The 27,500-nt window shown below is 42.9% G+C and overlaps 1 protein-coding gene across 1 annotated transcript in view; it reads left to right on the top strand.

Annotated features, from left to right (window-relative positions):
* The window catches only part of rab26 (RAB26, member RAS oncogene family), a gene marked incomplete at both ends in the record, with an annotated part of 76,756 nt that overhangs the window by 33,354 nt on the left and 15,902 nt on the right, over positions 1–27,500 (top strand). The window contains 2 exons of the mRNA XM_080840157.1: positions 2,795–2,836; positions 14,592–14,658. Of these exons, the coding sequence (XP_080696283.1) occupies positions 2,795–2,836; positions 14,592–14,658 (109 nt within the window). The remainder of the gene's footprint in view (positions 1–2,794; positions 2,837–14,591; positions 14,659–27,500) is intronic.

Genomic DNA, 27,500 nt, shown 5'->3' on the forward strand with positions numbered 1-27,500 from the left:
GCGTAATGATGTCTTTATAACTATTTATAAATAGACACGATGGTGACAGCAGCACAGTAACATGGCAGCCATCTTTCAGCTATAAAAACCTGTGGGTCTGGCTAATGGCTGAGAAGCACTCCTCTTTACGGTGATACATATAAGGGATTCTGTTTTATTATAATAAAATGTGGAAGTCAGCACATTGCTTGCAGTCCCACATCCACACACCTACATTTACCCCCCCCCCCACACACACACACACACAACTAAACACCCAGACGCAGACACACCCCCCCCCCACCACACTCGGACACCCACATACACCCCCCCCCCCCCCCCCCCCCCCCCACACACACACATATTACCGCAACCACATTTCTCTCTACCGCATTGCTTCACACAAAGCCACTTTCCCAGCATGCAATATTTATGATGCATTCCCATAAATCCTCCCAGTGGCTCTGTGTGTGTGTGTGTGTGTGTGTGTGTGTGTGTGTGTGTGTGTGTGTGTGTGTGTGTGTGTGTGTGTGTGTGTGTGTGTGTGTGTGTGTGTGCGTGCCGCATGTTTTCCTGAGCTAGGGTAGCACTGACCTCTTTAAATGTAATTGCCTCTATTTGTTATAGTTAGAGTGAGGAAGTGAATGTCAAGGAGGCTGTGTGTGTGTGTGTGTGTGTGTGTGTGTGTATGTGTGTTCGTGTTTACGTTGACACCACTTTTCCTTCTGCTGTGAATTGCACACAGCTGAAAGCACCTCCATTGTATTCTCTCTGTACACTCTCTGAACATGTGTGTGTGTGTGTGTGTGTGAGAGAGAGCGAGAGTGAGAGAGACTGTGTGTGTGTGTGTGTGTGTGTGTGTCTGTGTGTGTGTGTGTGTGTGTGTGTGTGTTTGTGTGTGTGTGTGTGTGTGTATGCTTTTGTGTTTGGTGAATAGTACGCTGCTGTAGGCGGTAGGCTGCTCTAGTGGTGTAGCATTGTATGTGTTTTTTTGTCTGTGTGCATGTTTTTGTTTGTCCTTCTGAGGCAACTAAAGTGTGTGTGTGTGTGTGTGTGTGTGTGTGTGTGTGTGTGTGTGTGTGTGAGAGAGCAGAATGGGTGAGCCATTCATTTGAACAGTGACCTCTCAGTTTAATGTGGATAGCAGGTTGCTTTGACTCATTTGTGAGACAGCAGACATGTATGTGTGTGTTCATTTGTATCCAACTATGTGTGTGTTCATGTGTATCCAACTATGTGTGTGTTCATGTGTATCCAACTATGTGTGTGTTCATGTGTATCCAACTATGTGTGTGTTCATGTGTATCCAACTATGTGAGTGTTCATTAATCAAGTGGTTCAGAGGAGAAACATGTGTCACATGTCGATGTGTGTGAAATAGACATCACAAACATCACCAACATCATCACCATAGCCACCATCATCTTCACAAACACGACCATCACCATCAGTAATATCATTACCATCATCACCATAAAGGCCCCGTCACACCATAACGTTCTGGTCAACGTTCTATGACGTTAGAGAAAACGTTGGTAATCGTCCATGGTAGCTGGTATAGCGCCAGAAGAGCGTTGTGTGAACGCTGGTGAACGCTAGTATCGTCGGTAATCGTTGGTTATCGCCGGAGAACACTTGCCAAAAAAAATAGTTTTGATCATGCACAAAAGTTCTCATGGAGACCAGCGTTCTTCAACGTTTAATTTTAAGGCCCCACTGGAGGAACGTATGCGGTGGTTGTGGAGTGTGGCCCAGTGGGTTGTAAAAGCTCCACCGCTGTTGAGCCTGTTAAAGCATTACAAAGTTGAGTTTCAGTCGGGCCATTTTCTACACAGGAAATCAATACTACCTCTGCCTGCACCTCTGGGAGTACTAGCATTACAGCTTCCCAGTCCAACTGCTCCGTGTCTAACAACTCTAAAATGGATTGTACAGATGGTTTCAATCGATCGTATTGGACTGTTGAAACCATGGGGAAATACTGTTTCCTTTTAAAGCCTCCTAACTCTAAGACACAGTAATATGTCTTAATTTATTCATCGACAACAGCCTACTCTCATTGTTTAAGGATTGGACTAACAGAACACAGTTGAATGGATATTTCATTCAGCAATGATTTCCCATGCAGTGATCTCCTATGCAGTGATCCCATGTAGCTGACATCTTAGTTTTGGCTGAAGATGCTTTCCCATCCCTTTACTGAAGTCAGTCATGACTGCTTTGGTCTTTGGCAATCATGCCTCGTAATGAATGTGGTTTTTATATTTATATTTCGTTTATATTTCTAACTGGTATCCATGACTGACCCACTCAGACCTCTCACATCACCAGCCATCTGAACTCAACACTGTAACTAGGCACTATAGTGACCTTTGACCTTTGGAGGTCACAGGAAGCAGGAGTTTACACTGTCTGATTTCCGATTTCACCGGGGTGGTGTGTGTGTGTGTGTGTGTGTGTGTGTGTGTGTGTGTGTGTGTGTGTGTGTGTGTGTGTGTGTGTGTGTGTGTGTGTGTGTGTGTGTGTGTGTGTGTGTGTGTGTGTGTGTGTGTGTGTGTGTGTGTGTGTGTGTGTGTGTGTGTGTGTGTGTGTGTGTGTGGGACTCTCTGCATGTTGATGTTGATGTGGATGAATGTGTTTTTTCAGATAAGAAAGCTGGGTCTCTGCTATTATTGGTATTAGTGTTATAAAGGAGAGGAGAGTGTGTTATTGTGATGTATGTGTAATGAGAAACGGTTCTTGTGTGTTGGCACATAAGGCTGCTGAGTCTTGACTTGGTTGCTAATGGTTTTGTGTTTCTATTTTTGTTTTTCAGAACAAAGTGTTGAGCATCGATGGTGTGAAGGTCAAACTGCAGGTAAGGAAATGGAAGAAGGAATAAAAGTTGATTTTTTTTCCCTTCATACTTTCACATAAACTATTTCTGGAATTTCAAACACTCGCAAAGGCTAATTATATCCTCAAACAAGCAAGCTGTTTAGAGTTACTCAAAGAAGTGCCATCATCCTAGTGCCATCTTTAGAAATAGTATGTGCACTTATAGTTCAGGATCAGGATTCAGACACCTTATCAGAACCAGTCATTCAGCGTCAACACACATCTTAGATCCTGCCCTAGGAGGCAAATTAAGATGAACATCCAGGAGTAAAAGGCGCTGTCAGAATCCCCGTCAACGTGACAGAGTTGACATCTCTGTCACGTGAACCCTTGTCACGTCCCATTCTGTGTGAGTGAGATCCTGCCCCTCTGTCTCCTGTTAGCTTAGAGCATGCCATCAGCGCTAGCATTAGCGTGTTTCTCAGGCTAATGGGAGTTTAACGAGGCCGCCTCTAATCTGTAGCGCTCTATCAGCCTGTGTCGGCCACTGAGCGTGCATTGTGCTAATAGTTTTTATCTTGTGTGTCTGAGCAGTAGAGGACTGCCTAAATAAAGGGGTTTAATCAACCAGTTCTGAGCAGAGGGCTGCCTAAATAAAGGGGTTTAATCAACTAGCTCTGAGCAGAGGGCTGCTTAGATAAAGGGGTTTAATCAACCAGCTCTGAGCCGTGGCAGCACACACCCTTAAGCCAGGGACAGACCAAACCCACATTAAAGTCCTAGTGGCGACGAAGGCTGACTTTTGAGTCGCCCCACGAAAAAGACAGCAACAGGGGTCCGACTAGTGCTGATGGTGCGGGGTACACCCCAAAGACTAGGCCCACAGACCCCACCGATGGTGCTGGATACACCCCAAAGACTCGCAGACGCTCACCGATGGTGTGGGATACACCCCTAAGACTAGGCCCACAGTCCCCCACCGATGGGGCAGGGTACACCCCAAAGAGTTTTTTGAACACTAAACAAATGGCATTCATATTAGTATTAGCCTACCGCAGGTTATTAATGAAAACTATATGGTGACATCATAGCATTGATAATACACGTATAGCGTTTTCTTTGAGGGGTTAATTTTGACAATAAACTGGGCTACTTGCAGCCAAATTGAAAGCTTAATCAACGTCTTAAAAGAGAATACATGCTATAGGGCCATCCGATATGCCTTCGGCTAACCTATCTTTAAAAAAGGGCCTTTCACAATGATAAACACGACCCGTACTGATGGAAGATTAAATGCACCACTTTCAGATTATGGCAGTTAACAGTACTAGTGTGAAAAATGTGGTTTAGTTATGTTAACCGCACTACATTATGATCATTGTCATATGCATCATCAAAATTCTGTGATGGGAAAATCGCTAAACTAGGCTACTCGTGTTAGGCTGTATTTGGGTGAGCTTGGGGGTTTTCATGTTTATAATCACATTTGCTAACCTGTCGTTGTTTGAACTCTCTGGGGTGTCTGTTTGACAGCTGCTTAGCCATATTTGACTTGTTGCCTCCCTTTGCTCGAGTGGCTATGAAGCATGTTTTACAGACGGGTCTCTGTGTTTCGATGGGCTTTCCTTCACAGTCTGCTTCGTATCCTAAGTACTTCCAGATCTCACTTCTGGCATCTTTTTTTTTTCAACAAGCCTTTCTAGTACCGGTACACTGTGCAACAATTACAGCGACACACACACACACACCAGCAGTTACACACTCACAACAACCTGAGAAGAATAGTATTTCCGTATTATCGCCTTGGTGTTATGACAGTGATACCATTTCAGAGTTGGCTATGGATTAGTTTACAAATAGCAGATTATATACTAATTTATATAATAAATAACTGATTGTGATTGGATTGGATTTGCACCGGGATATTGGTTATGTAAACTGAGTTCAGTTAGGGTGACCAGATTTGAGTTGGTGAAAAAGAGAACACTTCAGTGGTGACGGTCGGGGGGGGGGGGGGGGGGGGGGGGGTTGGTAGTTACGACAGGCCCTCGTGCATGCTATTATCAAGGGCCCTAGTGCACGTTATTTACTAGTTAAGAGGCGCGCGCACACACACACACACACACACACACACACACACACACACATTAGGCATATACACTATATAATAGTTAAACTTTCCTATGTTGTAATTATGTATAATCCATTGTGTCATCTCTCCTTTTCCAAAAGATAAAGCAACAACAAACTCTGATAGCTGGCCTCCCTCTCATTAATATCTTAATATTAAAGGCACCCAGTGCAACTTTATATCTTTATATAAACATTCAATGAAAAATAAACATTCAATTTCTAGTCTTTTTTACACATAGTAAGTTTCAATAACTCCATACCATTACATATCGACATTCAAGGAGCAAAGATGAGACGTCGTTGTGTGGTGAGAGAACTGATAGAAAATCGTAAACAACAACAATCGCCGGTGGGGAGAATTATTTACTTCGGCTATTGTATTGGGAAAGTAGACACGTAAAAAAGAAAGATATCAACAATAGCACTCTGACACACTAACGTAAACAAACGGTCAAAGTGCTGAAAGGTTCTTTAAAAACACTTATGAAAGGCACGATTTGTTGCGGCGGCACAGCAGCTTTACCAACATCTGAAAAACACATACAATGAAACAGGCGCTCGGCGGCGACCTATCATTCAGGGCCTGTTTTGGAGCAGATTGCCTAGCAGTCCGTAGTCTCCCAATTTGCCAAGATGCTGATTGTGGATTATCATTCCCTAAAATCCACCTTCGGTAAGGTGTGCAGTGCACTGCTCTGCTATTGTTTCTGACATCTGTGACAGTGGCAACAGCCGAGTGATCTTTTTCCAAATTGAAACTCAAAAAGACCTACCTGAGGGGCCGCATGGAGCAGGAGAGGCTGAATTGGCTGGCTATCCTTTCCATTGAAAAAGAATATCATGAATCACCACCTTTATGTTTGAAAGGTGCTTGCCTGTGTACTTTGCCTCTAGGTCTTGACGTTTAGATTGTGCGTCTAAATTAGATCGTCTCGTCACATGATCAAATAGAGACTTGACATTGGACAACAAAATATTACCCACAAATCATTGCATATCTGTATATGACAACAATACCAATGAAAATAAGAAATTATTCATTTAATTGAATAGTTTTTTTAATAGTTCCCATAGTTTATGTAGGATAAGCATATAATTGTGTTATAGATTGCTACTGACTATTTTCTTTTCTACAAAATAATGGCCACCATGACCGAGATAGGTTGGCCATTCCGAGGGTATATATAGCATATGGTACTATTTGAGAACTATATAGCTAATCATTGATCGCTGTTGTGTTCCCAACACTCGCTCACTGTGAGGAAACTACTACAAAGAGACACGAATCGAAATCCCGGACCATTTGGGGACCCCTGCCGGACGTCTTTTTTAGGTCTCAAAAAGAGGACATGTCCGGGAAAAAGAGGACGTCTGGTCACCCTAGTTCAGTCTACAACACAATGCTTTTTGGGTCTTGTGTTGGGTGTATTAGGATCTCATGATGCTGTTTTGGTTTTGTGTAGGGATGCACCGATCCGATATTTGTATCGGTATCGGTACCGATATTGAAAACATTTCTAGATCGGGTATCGGTGACAATTTAATAATATTTGTTTATGTATAAAGGTAGTGTATTATGAGTGCATGTTGCTATTAGTAGCGATTAGCATGCTAAGCGGAGATTTAGTTATGTCCTGATGTTGATTCGCTGTAATAAAGATGGGTTCATCCTGTTAAGATTTCGACTGGATGAGCTATGAATGAGATTCATGTTGCCTTGTGTAATTTCCACAATTATATGTATAGAGTAATATAAGTTGTGTAATTATTATCGTGTAGCAATAACTCATGTTAAAGTAATTCAGTGCAGTGCTAATTAGTTCCCATTCTCATTGCAGACACACACATATGTAGGATCACATGTATCGTCATGTAATGGAAATTGATGAATGCACATTAAAGGGAGATAAAGAATACTGCTTTGGTAATCGTGGGTCTTTTAACAAACTAGAACCAGCAAATACATCGGCCGATACTAGACCTCAGATATCGGTATCTGAGGTGAAAAAAGGGGATCCGTGCATCCCTAGTTTTGTGTTGGGTGTATTAGGTTGTGTGTGTGTGTGTGTGTGTGTGTGTGTGTGTGTGCGTGTCTGGATATAGTCTGGTATAGCGTTGTCTGATCTGAGCCCAGTCCATATCATGATGGCGCAAAGACACACACACACACACACACACACACACACACACACACACATACACACACACACATACACACACACACACACACACACACACACACACACACACACTCACACACACACACAGAGTGCTGTTGAGAAAGCTCATGCTGCATGAATCGCTGATTGATAGCTTCGGCAGCAAAGCCTCTGGCTACTTCTCACCAGTGCGCGCATTTGTGTGTGTGTGTGTGTGTGTGTTTGTGTGTGTGTGTGTGTGTGTGTGTGTGTGAGTGTCTGTGTGTGTGTGTGTGTGTGTGTGTTTGTGTGTGTGTGTGTGCAGAGATGGGCAGTATTTCAATTACTTGTATTTGAAATACTAGTTAATTTACTTTTGAGTATTTTGTCATTTGTATTTGATAGGGCCGATAAAAAATCGAATGTAATTTGTAACAAAATACTTTAGAGTGGAGTCATTTTGTATTTAAAATACTCAAAATACTTTCTCCAGTGTTTAGGCAGATGGAGATTTTTTTCTGTCGGATTCTACCACTAGACCATCTGATCTGCCTCTGAATGTCATTGTCGAATCAGGCATCAGTCAATTTGCCAAAAGTGGTGCTTCTTATGGCCCGCCCCTTTTTGGGGCGAAAAGGAAATCACCCCAGATCTCTCTCATTGACTCTCATGTTAAATCCATTTTTTTCACAAAACAGGGCTCAGGTCGAAAACTTTCAATTTATCTTCATTAGTACACCGACTAAAAGGAGGTTCTTTCAAAGAGCGAATCGAGTTGTTGCACTGAACGTTAGCCATCTTGACAGAATGTGACTTAATCAAAGCCGTATTATGTCCTTATACGCAATTACGTATGACGAAAGCATGGTGGGGATAGCCCTCCCTGAAGCCATAGAGATTGCAATGAGAGCCCAATATACAAAATCAATCAAGTTGTTGTCTTTTAATAGCTTTGCTTAGTTACACTGACATTCTGTGACTGTTCTTCCTTTTTTACTGGGTTCACCAGAGCTTTGTGTACATTATATAGCCCCGTAGCCAGGGCCCATAGACATATTCATGTCAATCTAAATAGTCTGAATAGCCAAGTCACATTGCTAAAAATACTGATGTATACCTATATTCAGCGAAAAAATTACACTGACAGGTGTAATAGGCGGAATATGTGTGCGGGGGCAGGGGCGTGGTGGCGGCGGTTACAAACATGAAAAAAAGGATACGGGACTCAAATGTTTGGGAACCACTGCCTTACAACACTGACAAGGGCCCGTCATAATAGCCTGCACCTGGGCCCGTCATAATCTACGTTACGCCACTGAATAGCCCAAACCTGAATGTTCTGCTATACCAAATTGAGAGAAAACTGAAAATTCTGAAAAAGTATTTCCTGTATTTTAAAAATACAAAATACATGTATTGTATTTTGTTACATTTTCTGGCAACAGTATTTTGTATTTTATTTTGATACATTTATTTGAAGGGTATTTTGTATTTTGTATCAAAATACATTTTGATGTATTTTTGCCCATCTCTGTGTGTGTGTGTGAGTGTCTGTGTGTGTGTGTGTGCATGGGTGTGGGAAGGGAGAATGTATGTGGGTGCCTCTATATATGTGTGTGTATGTTTGCGTGTTTGCGTGTTTGCGTGTGTGACTGTGTGCGTGTGTTCATAAGCAGGTTTGTCTGAGTGTTGCTTGTCTGTCTGTCTGTCTGTCTGTCTGTCTCCTCCTGCAGTGTGTATGTCTTCTTCCAGTCTGCAGCTGTACACTTCCCCTTCCTCTTCCTCTCTTTTCATTTCTCAATCAGCTTTTTTCTCCACCTCTTTACCCCATCCTTTTCCTCCTTCTCTCATTTCCATTTCGTCTTCTTTCTTACCCTCCACCTTTTTCCCCTCTAGTTATAAAGTCAAGTCAAAGTCAAAGTGTTTATTGTCGCATACACCAAATTGCTTCAGCGCAACAACATTCTTAAGACTTGGCAGCCAACATTGACGCAGTAGATGGCATACAGATAACAAAATAACATATACTAAAAATAACATTTAACCACATAACAAGTAACAACAGTTTGAAATAAAAGAAGGGTTAGCAGCAGTTTCTAGGGTGGGTCAATTATAGTTCTCTTTCTTTCTGTGAGCTTCTTAGGACTCTCTCTCTCCCCTCCCTCCCTCTCTCCTCTCCCTCTCTCCCTCCCTCTCTCCTTTCCCTGTCCTATCCCTCTTTCTCCCCCTCCTTCTCTCTCTCCTTTCCCTCGCTCTCTCTCTCGCTCTCTCCTCTCCTGCTCTAGATTTCTGTGTGCACCTGTCCAGTCTGTCTCATTCTGTTTTTCTCACCTCTTCCTCTCTTTTTCTCCTACTACAGGATGCAGTCACTCTCTTTCTCTCTACATTTCTCATATTCTTTATCTCTTTTTTTTATCCTCTGTTTTCTACATCTCCACTCTCTTCTCTCTCTGTCTCTTTGTAATTTAACCTGTGTGTGGGTGTGTGTGTCTGTGTCTGTGTGTGTCTGTGTGTCTGTGTGAGTGTGTGTGTGTGTGTGTATGTCTGTGTGTGTGTGTGTGTGTGTGTGTCCTCGTTAGTATGCGTGTCCACCTCTCTGGCCTCATCTGCCTGATGGATGCCCCCCCACATCGCCGTCGGCAACCATCACTCCTGACACCGGAGCAGGGGGCTCAGGCTGATGAACTCTAACAGTTCGCTAACGCTAATGCTACAACGCTGCCCATGTCCATGGCCATAAATCCCTGCTCTCTATGGCATGTTGATGGGACTGCCCCCTGAGGCTGCAGGGCTGGTTCAGCCCATCCCTGTGATATATGAGTCATACTCTCCTCTGACCCATGCCTGCTAATGGTCAATCACCCCTCGAGCGCTGTGCTGTCAAGGAAATGTGGGTTTGTCTCAGGTCAGCAAGTGGGTAATGATGTGTTGATGTGTGTAGTCCCAGGAAGTGTGTGTGTGTGTGTGTGTGTGTGTGTGTGTGTGTGTGTGTGTGTGTGTGTGTGTGTGTGCGTGTGTCTTTGTGTGCACACACGTGTGTGATTGCATATAATGTGTGTCTGAGTGTATGTTCCAGTGATGAGAAAGTACTTCTGCAACTGCAGTGTGTTACTGAAGCCAAACGGCATCTCAGCCAAGACACAGATTCTGCAGCTGCTGTTTCAGCGTCAGATTCAGCATATCCCCCCCCACACACACACACACACACAAACACACCCACACCCACCTGCCTGCTGCGTCCGCCCCTCTCCAGTCCAGGCCGAGGGGGTTGAAGTGGCGCTCATCATCACTCTGTCATAGCACCCAGTGGCATGTCATTTAAAACAAGGTTCTAATGTCTCACAGAATTCTTCTGCCATGAGGAATATTCTAAAGCCTGTTAGAATAAGAATTAGAATAAGAGCCTGTCAGTAAGAGAGTTGACTTGGCCTTGGTGACTGGTCTTATCATTAGAAGGGTTCTGAAGTCTGTAACAGTTCTCTTGTCATTAGGAATATTCCTCTGCCTGCTAGAGTTACTGTTCTGAGACCTGTTAGGTGTCTAGTGTGATTAGTGTGGCTTTAGAGCCTATCAGAGTTGTTGTTTCATATGGATCGCTCTGAAGCCTGTTAGAATGTATCATTCCAGTTCTAAAGTGCATGATAATTAACCCATCATTATGCTCTCATTCTCCAGTGTTTGGCTGGTGGAATGTAGAATCCTGCGACATCAGCATAGTTCTGATATAGAATGTGGAACCTTGTAGAATCCTGCATCATCAGCATAGTTCTGAATGTAGAACCCTGTAGAATCCAGCATCATCGGCATAGTTCTGAATGTAGAACCCTGTAGAATCTCGCATCATCGGCATAGTTCTGATATAGGATGTAGCACCCTCTAGAATCCTGCGTCATCAGAACAGTTCTGAATGTAGAACCCTGTAGAATCCTGCATCATCAGCATAGTTCTGATATAGAATGTAGAACCCTGTAGAATCCTGCATCATCAGCATATTTCTGATATAGAATGTAGAACCCTGTAGAATCCTGCATCATCGGCATAGTTCTGATAAAGAATGTAGAACCCTGTAGAATCCTGCGTCATCAGCATAGTTCTGCTGCTCGTTAGAATGCTGCTGAGACAATGCTGAGTGCTAGTATTATTAGGCAAGTGGCCTGACCGTGATCTAAGGGCTGGGGTATGGCTAACGAGCTCTGGGGTGTCGGCCCACACACAGGGGCCTGTGTCAGCTTAACGAGCGCCTGCCTGCCAGAGTGTGTGGGGGAGGACCAGTGTTCAGGTAATCACCTGCTCTTCACCTGCAGTCAGCACTTCTGCTGAAGAACGTCTCTGAGAGGAGCAGTCAGGGCTGCACTGGGAGGAGAAGATTGGGGGTCACTGGGGAGTCACTGGGGAGTCACTGGGGGCAGAACTCTCTCTGGTGTAACAGTACAGCTAGTGCACCTTTAACAGAACTCTCTGGTGTAACAGTACAGCTAGTGCACCTTTAGCAGAACTTTCTGGTGTAACAGTACAGCTAGTGCACCTGTAACAGAACTCTCTGGTGTAACAGTACAGCTTGTGCACCTTTAACAGAACTTTCTGGTGTAACAGTACAGCTAGTGCAGCTGTAACAGAACTCTCTGGTGTAACAGTACAGCTTTACCAGAACTCTCTGTCTTGAAGAAGACATGCAGATGTTTGTGGAACTCTCACTCCCATATATTACAAAGGCCTCTACCAAAGCTGTCTCGCGTCTCAAAACAGTTATTATTGGTAGGATTCCGACTTCCGGGCGAACGTTCAAGATGGCGACATAGACCTAATAACTCTCCTGATCAAGTAAAAGAAAAACCCATCAAAACACGATACTATTGTACAAGCAAGACAATATAATAACTTAGTATGAGTGGGTCTAAAGGCAAGAAAGTTTCCGGGAAATCTAAAACCGACGAAGACACGAGAGAGAGGAAACACACAACGGAAAATAATGCTAGCATCGAGAGGGTGGAACCTAACCAAGAAGAGCTAACCACTGTGAAAGCTATTCAAAACCTGAGTAAAAACATACAAAAGTTATTGGTAGGATTTCATCAATTCACTCAATCTAGTCAATTTCGGTAAAATTCCAACTCTTCCATCACAAACTGCCTACTGTATATTTCTATAGAGAACAGCCCTATTGCATTTCATTTATGTCCTGTCCACTCAAATGACTAGACCTGAACAAGGTTTGGGTAATGTTTAGGGATGGGCATAATTAATCGACGATCGATTAATTGATCATTAAGAATTTCGTCGATGACATTATTTTTTCATCGATAAAACTAATGCACGTTCTGTTGCGTAGTGTGAGTCTTGAAGGAATGCAATGGATTTCGCTATGTGGCAGCAATTAAAATTTTACCAAACAAGGGCAATGTTTGAAAAAACGCCACAGGCCTACTCAGTTACCTGCAAGTTTCCGTGTCTTTCAAAAGTAAACATGAAGAGGTCACGGCGTGTAGCGTGGAACCATTTTGATTAAAAAAAAATGACTTAGTTCAGTGACAACACTGCGAAATACAACTCGGCCACAACTCAAATTATGTACCACTTGAACAACGCACATCCGACCATGGTTAGTGACAGTACACAACTAAGTAAAGTTTTAAACATTTGGAAGTGGAACCCACCATATTTATCAGCACTGTTGGAAATAGCCTACCATCCTACCAGCCTCCATCACTTAGCTTACCGTGGCTAAGTTAGCATCCCCACCTAACCTAGGATTGCTGGCGAACTTGGCTTGCAAAAGGTAGATTCCAAAAAGTAGCCAAGCTAGCTAACTGGTTGTTTTAAAAACGTGTGCTTTAACAGTTAGTTACTAGTTTTCAATACCTTCCAGGGTTATTGTTTCTGGTTAGAAAACCGAGGAATGACATAGCTTGAAATTGGCACTGCTCAAGAATCATCTTAAAAGTTGACGTTTACTATCAGCTGTTATTCTAAGCACCTGGACTTGTAGGTTTAGGGCTTAACTATTAATATTCTCTTTACCGGTGAATTGAATGGCTTGTCGATAATACTGTTACTGGTTGTTTTAATGGAGCTTTGTTAATTAGCCTAATTCATTGTTAGGTAGGCTAACGAGTAAGTTGTGTTTATGAGCACCGGCTTCTAGCTGTCGGCGCCGCTGCTTAAGAGTACAGCAGCGCATATTTTTCAAGTGTAACCATTAAACGGATCCGGTTTAACTGCCACAAGAGTTGTCTATCTTGTAATAAATATCTCATTGAGGAACACGCTGTGTTTTATCTTTTTTTCACTGCATTTTAATATAGCCTATAAATAGTGCATTTTTGATATATTTTTTTTAATGATTAATCGAAAATCGATCGTTAATTCTCCCGACGATCGATTAAGACAATTTAATCGAATGCCCATCCCTAGTAATGTTCTTCATGTTCCCTATTAGGGGTGGGAATCTCTTGTCACCTCACGATTCGATTCGAAATCGATTCAGAGGTCAACGATTCGATTTAAAATCGATTATTGATTATCGATTTAAAATCGATTTTGTAATTTTAATTTTATTTATTTTATGTTGAAATGCAAGCTGCATCGACTATTGCATTGCTCATAGAAAGTCAAAATTGTGGCCATTAAAAGCTTTTACTCTAATAAAGCAAATAGCGAAGGTAATTCATCTGTTGATTTTCTTCAATTTAGACTCTGAGTTGCAAACTCAAATGATTCAATAGTCAAAATGTATCGATAATCGTTTTATCAGTTTCGAATTGATATTCGATAATTGCATTTCAACATAAAATGGATGTGTAAAAAAAACGATTATCAATTCTAAACCGATAAAACGATTATCAATCCATTTCGACTTTTAAAACATTTGAGTTTGCTACTTAGAGTCTTTGCTACACTTCCTACTTAGTGTTTGATAATTAAAGAAAATCAACAGATGAATTACCTTCTCTATTTTTTATGAGAGAAAAAGCTTTTCCTTGTCACAATTTTTACTTTCTATGAACAATCCAATAATCGATGTTTTTTTTTTTTTTTTAAATTACAAAATCGATTATGAACTTTTCTGAATCGAGACAGAATCGTTTTAGAGAGAATCAATTAAAATCGAATAATCGATTTTTTCCCCCACCCCTATTCCCTATTCTCCCAGTCTCTCTTGTGGTTCTCTAATCTCACATCCCTGATTGTCCTGTGATTCCGTATTCTAATCTCCCCTTTCCTGCTGTGGTTCCGTAATCTAATCTCCCCTTTCCTGATGTGGTTCCGTAATCTAATCTCCCCTTTCCTGCTGTGGTTCCGTAATCTATTCTCCCCTTTCCTGCTGTGGTTCCGTAATCTAATCTCCCCTTTCCTGCTGTGGTTCCGTAATCTAATCTCCCCTTTCCTGCTGTGGTTCCATAATCTAATCTCCCCTTTCCTGATGTGGTTCCGTCCCTGATCTCCCTGTTTCTGCTGTGGTTCCCTTATCACCCTGTTTCTGCTGTGGTTCCGAAATCTAATCTCCGTGTTTCTTTTTACGTCCAGATCTGGGATACGGCAGGGCAGGAGCGATTCAGGAGTGTGACACATGCTTACTACCGAGACGCTCATGGTGAGTTCTGTCTAAATCACACACACACACACACACACACACACACTCACACACACACACACACACACACACACACACACACACACACACACACACACACCCAAAAACACATACACACACACACAGCCATGAAACACACAGTAGATACGATATATCTGGGCCTAAAGATGTCTCGTAATGACAACATAAGGTTAAAATGTTGTTGTTGGTACAAAGTACACACACACACACTCGCACACACTCAAACAAGTACTAATTAAGTCCTAAAGATATCTCATAATGACATTATATCATCAAAATTTTATTTTAGGTACAAAGTACTAATTAATTATGTCCTAAAGCTATCTCATAATGACTTTATATAAGTCCATAGAAGGCCCAACCAGGTGGCAGGTACTGCCTCTGGTGTGTGTATCTGTGTGTGTGTCTGTTTGTGTGTGTGTTTGCACTTGTTAGTGTGCTTGTGTGTGTGTGTGTGTGTGTGTGTGTGTGTGTGTGTGTGTGTTATGCTGTATCCACCAGTTAGGGGATGAAAAGCTTCTCCATCTCTGTCTCTGTTCCTACATCTTTCTTCCGGTATCTCCCACCCTTCCTCTCTCTCTTTTTCTCTCTCTCTCTCTCTCTCTTTCCCTCCATCCTTCACACTCTTTCTCTTGCTCTCCCTCTTTCCCTCTCTCCGTTCCTCCCCCAAACCCCCATCTCTCTCTTTCCCTCTATCCATTTGTGTATGTGTCATTAGCAGACACTAGGTGGTCTAAAGAGCTAGTTTCTACAGTATGAGGTGTGAGACAGTTATTCTGGGGTTGTCATCAGGGTGTACACACACACACACACACACACACACACACACACACACACACACACACATACGTAGGTTAACACAGAAGCACACACTCCCATTCCCCCAAACACACAATCCCTCAGTAACACACAGCTGCCTCAATTGACTTGTCTTCATTTATGGTTCTCCTATTTAAAAAAAAAAAAAGATGGCAGCGGACCAAACTCCGTAGATGGTCTTATTTGTACATAAAAGTTGCTTGTTTTACTTTTTATTTGCTTAGATTTTTTTTAAAGTTACCGAGAAATAGACACTGTGCAATGTAAAAATCCTGTTATTGTAACTGAAAAATACTTCTGAGGGGATTTGCGGGGTGTCTGAGCCAGCTATCTAATGTTGGCATACTACTACCCACAAGGTAAACAACGATGTATTGACGGATTGACGGAGACAGATAGTAGCAATAATTGGGAGGTGCATGTCAGGCCACGGAGAGGTGCTCGGAGAGGGTTTGCCACGACAGAGAGGGATCTCCGTGTCTCTGTGTCTCCGGAATCGGACGACCATAAATTGCGCCTTAGTGACTCGGTGTGTGTATGTGTGTGTGCGCGTGTGTGTGTGTGCCAGTGTGTTTCCATGTGTGTCCATTTGAGGAAGAAAGACAAGACAGACGCAGTGTAGTGAGTCCTTTGTCCTTTGGTGTGGGCTTCCACTGGGGTAAATAAGCAGTAAACAGTCTCCGCTCCCACAGGCAGTGTTGGGAAAGTTCACTTTCTACATGAACTAGTAGCTCATAATTTTGAACTAAGTTCACAGCTCCAAAAAATGAACTAGTTCAGTTGTTTTTTTCAATTTCTTGCAAGCTAAAAAAAAAATCTAAATCTCTATATGTCTGCAATAGCGCTTTCGGCCTCTACACAACTTTGGCGCTCTTACACTTGCCAGGCATTGACAGTTAAAGAAAGCAAACGCAGTGATTGGAAACATGACTGTTAAATGTGGGTTTTTCGCCTGGAAGTCTCTAGAAATCTGGCACCTTATTAAACGAAATTAAAAAGAGTGAACGTGCCGTTCACAGACACCAGAATGAACGAGTTCACATTATCGTTCATCAGGCAATAATACAGAACGTTCAGTTCACGTTCACCAAAATTATGAACGAGTTCATGAACTTTCGTTCAATGAACGCGTTCAGGTACAACACTGCCCACAGTTAGTCGCCCTGATGTGTATCTGGCCCTGGGGTAAATCAGCATTAAACAGTCTCCGCTCCCACAGCTAGTCATGCTAATATTTCTGTCTGGCAGTTCATGATGGACCCACACTGGTGAGTCAGAGAATGAGTCTCGTTGTTGCAAACCTCCAGTAGCCTGCTTCCCTCCGTTCGCCAGCAGTCACTCACACACACATACACACACACAAACCCCCAGCAGGCAAGCACACACACAGACACACACACACACACACACATATGTACACACACACATACACACACACACACACACACACACATACTGTACACACACACATACACACAAACAAACCCCCAGCAGTCAAGCACACACACACATACACACACACATACACACACACAAACCCCCAGCAGCCTGGTTCCCTCTGTTCACCAGCAGAGTCATGTAACTCCGGTCCACTCAGACGTGACTCACCACACAACAGGGTGAGTCAAATATGGTAAAGGATACCAAGGCTTGCAGGGTAAAACGCCTTCTTTTGGTTAAAAATGAAAGTACAGTAAAACCCTTATTGGTCAGACACTCTTGTACAACAAATCATTTAACATCTTTGGGGTTACTTGACAATTGCTTCAGAAATTCCTTAGTAAAGCATACATATATTAATATTTTACAAAGCACTTACTAATCAAGAAAATTAATAGTATTTGAGTGACTGAAACTGATGTTTACAATAGTTCGTTAAACCTTACATTTTAGATTAACAATAAATACAACCGTACATATTACAAAATGGCAATAGCATAATAGATTCAGCCTCTCCCTCTTTCTCTCTCTCCCTCTTCTCTCCCTCTCTCTTTCTCTTTCTCTCTTTCTTTCTCTCTCTTCCCCCCTTTATCTCTCTTCTCTCTCTTCACTCTTTCTCTTTCTTTCTCTTTCTTCCCCCCCTCTCTCTCTTCTCTCTTCTCTCTCTCTATATGCATATTTCTCTGTATATGTGTATTGATACATTTGTATTCTTGTGCTTGTGTGTATGTGTGAGTTTAAATGCAAGTAAAGGTTTAATTTACCCCCCTCCACACCTCCTCTCCCCAGACCCAGCCTGTCCCTAAGCCCATGTCCTCTCTCTCTCTCTCTTTCTCTCTCTCTCTCCCTCTCTCTTCTCTCTTTCCCTCCCTTCCTCCCTGCCTTCCCCAGGTCTACATGCACAGCAGTCATGTGGACCTGTCGCCTCTCTGGTCTAGAGGGATGGAGGGATAATTGCTGAAGAAGACACACACATACAGACCTATACACACGCGCGCACACACCCACACACATACACACACCTAAACACACAATCACTCGCACACACACACACACACACACACACACACACACACACACATACAATCACTCGCACACACACACATACACACACACACACACACACACACACACACACACACACACACACACACACACACACACACAGAGACACACTCCAGCTTTTCCAATCTCCCTGGGGTGCCACATCTAACACGAAAATTGAGCTTCTTCAGGAAATTAGTTTTTCTTCTGTCGTTCTTGTAACTGCTCTGATGTTCACTTTGTGATGATTTGGTCATTACCCAGACTGCCTTTCAGCCTTAGACGAAATGGCCCCTGATTTGATGTGTAATGAAGATGCTGTGACGATCAGGCTCTGATGAACTGTGCGCTCATAATGTGATGTCTCATATTGTGACGTGTTGAACTGTCTGATGATGTGTCTTTGTTAAAACCCCTTTGAGACCGTTTCAACTGTACAGAGAGGAACCCTGTTTTCACCTGTACAGTAAGTACACTAAGACTGAGAGACAGAGAAAGAAAGAGACAGACAGGTGTACACTAAGACAGAGAGAAAGAGAGACAACTCATTCCTACAGACTGAAAGACAGAGATAGATAGAGAGAGAGAGATAGACAGACAACCCATCCCTCCAGGTGTACACTAAGCATCCAGCACACAGCGTACCTGGACACACGTTTTCACAGGATCACGCTAAGCTAGCTCAGCTCCCTCTGGGTGTGCCTGGCTTTGGTTTGTGTGTGTGTATGTGAGTGTGTGAGTAAGTGTTTGAGTGTTTGAGTGTGAGTGTGAGAGTGAGAGTGTTTGAGTGAGTGTGACAGTGAGAGTGTGAGTGTGAGAGTGTACTGGTGATCATAACTGGTGAGTTTATAAATGTTCATAAAGTATTCATAATGTATGATATTATCTGTTCAGTTGATCATTTTTCATAAAGTATTCATAATGTATGATATTAACTGTTCAGTTGATAATTGTTCATAAAGATTCATAATGTATGATATTAACTGTTCAGTTGATAATTGTTCATAAAGTATTCATAATGTATGATAGTAACTGTTGAGTTCATAAATGTTCATAAAGTATTCATAATGTATGATAGTAACTGTTGAGTTCATAATTGTTCATAAAGTATTCATAATGTATGATAGTAACTGTTGAGTGGTGATCATCTCAGTGGTGTCTCCCTCAGACAGAGTGGAAGTGCTGCTCCGATTGCCAGCTTTACTTTAGTTTGTCTTTTTCACTTCCTCCACTTCCCTGTGTGCAGGTGCCTGCCACACAATCAGATGTGTGTTAGTTAGAGTATATCTGAGTGGTGTACAGTCAAGTCAAACGTATTTATAAAGCACATTTAAACACAACTCACGTTGACCAAAGTGCTGTACAATTAGATCACAATAAAATATAAAACCAAATAGAAAACAGAAAGAAAACAATTAGATCACAATAAAATATAAGATCAAATAGAAAAAATAAACAAAGCACTCAACTGGCCTGTAGGATCTTTCCTTATTAGCATGTTTAAATATTTCCTGAGCCTTAAACTTTCCATTCCTTTTAATGTGGGCGGCGGCTCCATAATTCCATTCAATTGTGCGTGGGATTGAAGTATTGCGTTCAGTTGTGTGTGTGTGTGTGTGTGTGTGTGTGTGTGTGTGTGTGTGTGTGTGTGCACGTGATTGAAGGATTGGGTTCAGTTGCGTGTGTGTGCACGTGATTGAAGGATTGCGTTCAGTTGTGTGTGTGTGTGCGTGTGATTGATGGATTGCATTCAGTTGTGTGTGTGTGTGTGATTGAAGGGTAGCGTTCAGTTGCGTGTGTTTGCACGTGATTGAAGGATTGGGTTCAGTTGCGTGTGTGTGCACGTGATTGAAGGATTGCGTTCAGTTGTGTGTGTGTGTGCGTGTGATTGATGGATTGCGTTCAGTTGTGTCACTTGTGTGTGTGTGTGTGCGAGTGATTGAAGGATTGCGGTCAGTTGTGTGTGTGCGCGTGATTGAAGGATTGCGTTCATTTGTGTGTGTGTGTGTGTGTGTGTGTGTTTGTGTGTGTGTGTGTGTGTGTGTGTGTGTGTGTGTATGTGTGTGTGTGTGGACACAAGGGGACGAGGGTAACTGGCCTTTTTGCCCAGCACCTGTCAGGAAGTCTTTAATCAGCTGCCTGATAAAAGGCGGAACAATGGAAATTAGATGCTAGATAGTGCCTGAAGGTGCGTGTGTGTGTGTCTGTGTGTGTGTGTGTGTGTGTGTGTGTGTGTGTGTGTGTGTGTGTGTGTAAGATCAGGGCCTGAGTACGGCGCTATCTGGGCAGCCAGACTGGTTATCGTTTCTTATGTAAATATTTGGCCATTATTTATTTCTGACATTTATCAGTGTATGGCACACACATCAGTGAGATTAACGTCACTATATAACCTCACTATAACCATCACCAACCATGATGAAGCCTCGTCCCTGATCATGCTCTGTGTGAGGCGAGGCATCTGAAAGCTGAGCCTAAAATAAAAGCGGAATAAAATGGCTGGTCGTTTTCCAGAATCACGGCCCTATTTCAGACCCTCGCGCCCGCTCTCACGGTGCCACGGTACTTCAACCAAAATGAGCTCACCAGCAAAGGTTCCGAAAGGCAAACCAAGAAACCTGATAGGCTGTCCTCTCCTCTTCCAGTAGTCACAGGGCCTGCAATCTGTTGCTTCCATCTGTGTGGAGCCGAACGCAGCCTCCAATCCCTGAAGACAGTCCCATGGTCACCCCAGGAAGTGTGGCAGAGCTGGCACTCGCTCCATCGACATCTCCCTGGCGACGGGCACGCGTCGGGCATGCGGGCACAGATGGATTTGAAATGCCATGGCCAATTTGGGGGGGTGGAATGTGAACGTGCCGTGTTCGAAGCCTGTTTGAGTGATTAGAGTGTGTAGGAGTGAGTGTAGGTGTGTGTGTGTGTGTGTGTGTGTGTGTGTGTGTGTGTGTGTGTGTGTGTGTGTGGGTGTGTGTGTGTGTGTGTGTGTTTGTGTGACAGTAGAGGAGCAGAAGTTGGACTGCCTTTTTCTTCCTCTCCTGTCTCCTGTCTTCAGAAGGGACTCAGAATCACAGGGAGGCAGACCAGAGAACAAAGCCATGGATGGAAATTAAACTAAGCAGCGTGTTCGAAAGAGTTCAGTAATTAGAAAAGCAAGACTGATCAAGCTATGATTAATGTGGTGGGCATGTGGTGTGTGTGTCTGTGTGTCTGTGTGTGTGTGCGCAGGGAGTTGTAAATGCATTGTTAACCATGCCAGTTTGTGGGTGTGTGTAGGGAGGTGTAAATGCTTTGTTAACCATGCCGGTTGTGTGTGTGTCTGTGGATATGTGTGTGTGTTTTTGTAGAAAGGTGTCCATCTGATAGAGAAAGAGAGATAAGAGCAGTAGAGGCACTGGTGAATACATTATTGGAGAGAGAGGGAGAAAGACGAAGCAAATTAAAGAGTCGATGAATTAGACAGAGAGAGTGACAGATTGGTAGTCATGCATCTCCAGGCTTTCAGTGTCTTGTCTTTCTATTGAGTGTGTGTGTGTGCGTGTCTTTGTATTGAGTGGGTGTGTGTGCGTGTCTTTGTATTGAGTGGGTGTGTGTGCGTGTCTTTGTATTGAGTGCAGCTGATGATGGTGTGCTGAGGAGAGAAGTGACAGCCATCAAATCTCCTCCGTAGTCTCCAGACGGCGCTCGTAATTACCCTAATTATCCCCCAGCCCTTCAAAGGAAATCATACACAGCACGACAACTCTCAAATGGCTCACTTTGTGTGTGTGTGTGTGTGTGTGTGTGTGGGTGTGAGTGTGCCTGTGTGTGTGCGTCTGTGCGTCTGTGTGTGTGTGCGTGAGTGTGTGTGTGTGTCTGTCTGTGTCTGTGTCTGTCTGTGTGTGTGTGCATATGTATGTTCGTCATTCACTTTACATTGACAGCACTTGGCCATCAGTGTTGAGCACTTATCCGCTACGCTTTTGTGTGTGTGTACGTGTGTGTGTGTACGTGTGTGTACGTGTGTGTGTGTGTGTGTACGTGTGTGTGTACGTGTGTGTGTGTACGTGTGTGTGTACGTGTGTGTGTGTGTACGTGTATGTATAACAGACACTTACTCTTGGCCAGTGCTTCCATTACCACCCTTGTCTATTGGCTGCATGCATCGTCGTCGTTCGTTTAATTTCGTCTTTCACAATTCATTCTGGGATGTCTGTGTCTGTGTCTGTCTGTGTGTGTGTGCATATGTATGTTCGTCATTCACTTTACATTGACAGCACTTGGCCATCAGTGTTGAGCACTTATCCGCTACGCTTTTGTGTGTGTGTACGTGTGTGTGTGTACGTGTGTGTACGTGTGTGTGTGTGTGTGTACGTGTGTGTGTGTGTGTGTACGTGTGTGTGTGTGTGTGTACGTGTGTGTGTGTGTGTACGTGTGTGTGCGTGTACGTGTATGTATAACAGACACTTACTCTTGGCCAGTGCTTCCATTACCACCCTTGTCTATTGGCTGCATGCATCGTCGTCGTTCGTTTAATTTCGTCTTTCACAATTCATTCTGGGATGTCTGCATCCTCCAACCACTTAATAGTAACGTGGTCCAGAGCGCGGAGACCGTCTAGCCCATTTGGTGGCTTGAATATTGGGCATTCCTGAAGGAGGTGCGGGATAGTCTGCGGGGCACCGCACTCACATAGGCTGCATGCATATGTGTGTGCTGATATTTTTACTGATGGCTATCAACGTGTGTGTCTATATTCTTAACTGATGGCTTTGGTGTGACTTAGCTTGCATGTGTGATGTGTTTTTGGTGCGAGGTAAATCACTATTCTGCAGAGTAGTGGTAGGCCGATTAATCGGGGCGATATTCATTTCATGGCATTTTGAGTTAATCTGCATCTACCGATGCCTGCACACCCATTGGCCGATAAAAAAAAAAAATGTGTATTTTAATAATTTGATATGCCTTTTATTGTTGGTGAGCATATGGTTTGGCGCTGTTAAGCGTGTTACATAACATAAACATATTTTCTTCATAGAAGGCGCTCATATACATGCTCATGCTAGTGGCCAACTAACAGATCTATTCTCAAGTGGGCAAAGCCAGCAGCCCCTGCTGTCAGCTGAGGCAGAGAATAAAGACAGGATAGATGAACCTCTCCTCTTATCTCAAGTCAAAAATCTGCTATCATAAGCGACTGATTAGATAGTTATAAAAAAAAAAAAACAATGTTAGTCACAAACGGTTGCATTTGCTAATGGGCTAGAGCTTCGATTCAACAAGTAGGCTTACGATATCAGCTGTTCGAAAACTAGCGTTAACGTGATCAGCTTACTAACAACGTTATGGGGTACGAATATTATGGGCTTCTAGCTTACATTATGTTTCTGCACTGTGTGTGTGTGTCTCTCTCCCTCATGTGTGTGTGTGTGTGTGTGTGTGTATGTTTGTCTATGCTTCAATTCACAAAGCTAACTTGGCAGTTTTTAAAACCCTCTGAGGTCGTCTTGCAAAAGCACTTGCTACTTTGAATAATACTTCTGTAACAGATGTATGTAGCGACTTACTTTCAAAACTGTCCTGCAGCGATAAAAGCAATAGTCTTATTTACTTATTTTATCAACTGAACAAACAGTTCTTTACTGTTTTGGGGAATGAAATCGCTGGCAGCAATGTTGACTTTCTCTCTTCTTATCACAAGTTGTGTTATTGGCTGAACCATTGATGGTGTATCGCCAATTAACAAAGGTGATTGGAGATATCTAGGCTGTGTCCTGAGCATTTAGAAATTGAAAGATGAAAGCGACAATCAGAGTTATCTGATGTTTATTGAGCTACGTAAAGACATGTTCCTACCTCCGTGCGCACTTTGACCATTGGAGCATGCGCACATTACGCATAGTGAAATGTGTGTTTTTATTCTGTATGCAAACGTTTTATTACTGAAAAGAAATTGAGGAACGGTACGATCAGCTCGGTGGAAGTGATGTGACAGGCAACAATGGCGTTGTTGTATTACATCAGATGCAACCCCCCCCCCCAAAAAAAAATCAACATGATCTTGAAATTATATATCGGACATCGGTCGCCCTGTTGTCTAAATATCAGCATCGGCATCGGCCATTGAAAAAACGCTATCGGCCGATACTACTGCAGAGGTATCCACATTTCACTTCCACTGAGACCAAACACCTCTAGTGTCCCTCTGATTGATATGTGGCAGTCTATCAGCTCCTAACAGATGACATTCTTGAAGCCAATGCTCCGCATGTCCTTTCCAGGCCACTGTCCCCACTTTATCAGTCAAGTCAGGCCGACGGAGTTTTAAATGTCTCGTTTCCCTCAGTCTAAAGAGTTTCCCGTCCCTTCTTCTGGATCTCCGTGCAGAGAGAAGGGTGCCTACACCTCCTGCAGCTGGCAAGCACAGCTCATCAATTAATCCTTTTATTCTGTGAAATGGAGTAAAATATTTAGTGATCACGCTTTAGAAGGTATTAAAGTGCCATTAATAATCAAGTGAAGAGGAAGACTTTAATCCTTTTTTTTCAAAGTTTAGAAGCCATGGGAGCAAGCATAGTTCCCCAGTCAAGGCAGAGTTATGCTTCTACGTCTGCGTTACTGCGTGGCCATGCAGTGGCTTCGACGCAGTCGTAAACCTATCGAAGTTCTCCGTCCGAGAATCAGACTTAACCATCTTAGATGTCGTCAGACAAACACTGGTTTCTGAACAGGTGGAGGGTTGGATTTTATTTGTTGTAGTCTGCCAGATATAATTTTTCTCCGAAAGCAGTGGATTTCTGCCTTGTACTGTGTTTAAGTTTGCTGTAACCTCGTGAACCAAAAGCTCTAATTCTAATTCAAATTCTAACTCATCATCTATTCTCCCATCTTTAAGTAAGGCACTGATTACGCAACGAGGTTCTTGTTTTATAAATACTACGGGAAATGCAGAAACAAAGTGGCAAAGTCACTGATTACAGTGCGCTCGCAAATGTTAGTAAATAAGAGTTATAACAGCCTTTATTAAGTTAGTAAATGAGGCCCTAGAGTTACAAATGTTAGTAAATGAGGACCTTAGAGTTATACATGTTAGTAAATGAGGCCCTAACAGTTATAAATGTTAGTAAATGAGGCCCTAAGAGTTATAAATGTTATTAAATGAAGCCCATAGAGTTCTAAAGGCCTTTATTTGTTGTTTGATTAGGCAGGTTTATGGGTTGTAGCCTCCAAACTAGGGATGGGTATCGTTTGGGTTTTTTCCGATTCCGGTACTTAACCGATACTTTTAAAACGATACCGGTGCCTAAACGGTGCCAGAACCGATACTTTTTTTTTAAATTAAAGACATTAAAGGCTTAACCTTATAAAGGCAAATAGTTTTCTTCAAATTTAACAATATATTAACTGTTTAAGGTATACTATAAATACAAATAAATACAAAACACTTGGCTTAAAACCTTTTAACTTCAAACTATGAACAATATATTAACTTTTAACAACAGTATACTTAAATAAATATAAATAAATACAAAACACACTCTGTACACACACTTCACACTTCAGTAATTCTTTTGCAGAAATATGAGCATGTTCGCCTTCAGAGTAAAAAAAATATTATTTTGTTTGCATTTATTTAAACCCACTGGTTTCGTGAATGTGTACTGCCCCTTTAAGAGTTTAGGTTCATTAGACTGTTGTAATGTTATTGTAGCGTCCGAGTTAGTGCTCTCTTAAGAACTCACATTGAGAAGGAATATCTTTGGATGAGACGGTAGCTCTCCGTTTAATAAAGCGTATCCAACTTCTGCTTAGAACAACCACACTTATCTTGAAACCGAAACCACACACACCCGTTTCCACTAGTCCCATATGGAATGCTTCATTATCACCAATGAGCGTGAGCGACACAGGCGAGAGTCTACACATTGGGAGATGGAGCAGTTTTATATGTGCCCCACGAAATCTGTTAGCAACCCAAAAATGTATACAGATCGTACTCAGAAAGATCTACGCCACTAACGTTAATTCTCGTTAGCTATCGCTAGTTTTGTTAAATTATTAATTTTTTAATAAAAAAAAAAAAAAAAAAAAATCTGCTCAGGCACCGAAAGGAAGCACCGAAATCTGCGTTGCATTTCGGTCCGGGTAGGTATCGGTTGTATGGAACCGCTGCCGTATTGGTACCGGTTCTCGGTACCCAACCCTACTCCAAACTGGAGGAAGATTTGTTCACTGGATGAGAAATGGATGACAATGACTAATGGCTCTCACTCTCTCTGCCGGTCCGATCTTTGTGTGTGTGTGTGTGTGTGTGTGTGTGTGTGTGTGTGTGTGTGTGTGTGTGTGTGTGTGTGTGTGTGTGTGTGTGTTTGTGTGTGTGTGTGTTTCTCCATGTGTGTGTGTGTCTCACACAGAGAGGGGGGGCTCGGTGTCCCTAATGTGGAGTGGACCTACACCACTACAAGGCTGACACACTTACTAAGGATGCTAAACAATGACGATGCTGCCGTTCGAGAGCTAGCCAGAGCCTCCCTCCTACTGGACCTCAGGAGGAGAAAGGTCCCCTTGGCAGATGTTGGCCAGGATAACTTCCTGGGCTTCAGGAGGAAAGGTAATGGCAAGCTGGACACCCAAGCTGCAGGCTATGGTGTTCGGTCAGACTGGCCGGACCTCAATGACCTGTGCAACAGATCGGCAGTTCAACTGAGATGGGAGAAAGAAAATGTACACCCTGCACCAGACGCATCTGATGCAGTTGTCACAGACCCGGCTGTTAATGTGGAGGCTACTGTCTACCACAATGGGACACAACAAACACTCAACAACAAAACTGCAAGAAAGTCCCTCCTGAACATTAAACAGGCAGAGGCAAAACAACATTGGACTGGACTGAGAATGCAGGGGAAGTTGGCATGCCTTGACTTTGCTGACCACTCCGTCTCACATACAGTTTACAGGAATGCTGCTGTAGGAGAGGACATCCTCTGCTTTACTGTGAAAGCCAGACTACAGGTGCTGCCAACCAAGTACAACCTGGCATTGTGGTACCCGCACAACCATCATCCACACTGCATAATGCACTCCAATCCCACCCAACACTTAGAATCCATTGCTCATATTGTCAATGGATGTAATAAATACAAAGGACTTTATACTGCACGCCACGACCGCATTGTCGACCTCATTGCTAGTACTGTTAAGGGAGTATTCCCCCCAAATGTGTCATTATACAAACACTCCCGTATAATACCGGATTGGTTTGGCAGCTCTGATGATGTGTTCTGCAACATCCCTAACACCCCTGATGTCTTTTTCTTGGACAAGGTTAAAAGGGAGGTAATAATCCTGGAAGTAGCCTGTGTCTATGACCTCTACATGGACATAGCCTTCCTTGACAAACTGACCAAATACCAGCCCATTGTTGCTAAAATAAGAGACCTAGGCTATACATGCAAGCTGGTAGTTTTGATATTTGGAAGTCTGGGGCATGTCCATAAGCTTTCGGTCAGTGGGCTACGACTGGCAGGACTTAGTAAGAGGCA

The sequence above is a fragment of the Sprattus sprattus genome, assembly GCF_963457725.1.
Source record: "Sprattus sprattus genome assembly, chromosome: 6".
NCBI lineage: Eukaryota > Metazoa > Chordata > Actinopteri > Clupeiformes > Clupeidae > Sprattus > Sprattus sprattus.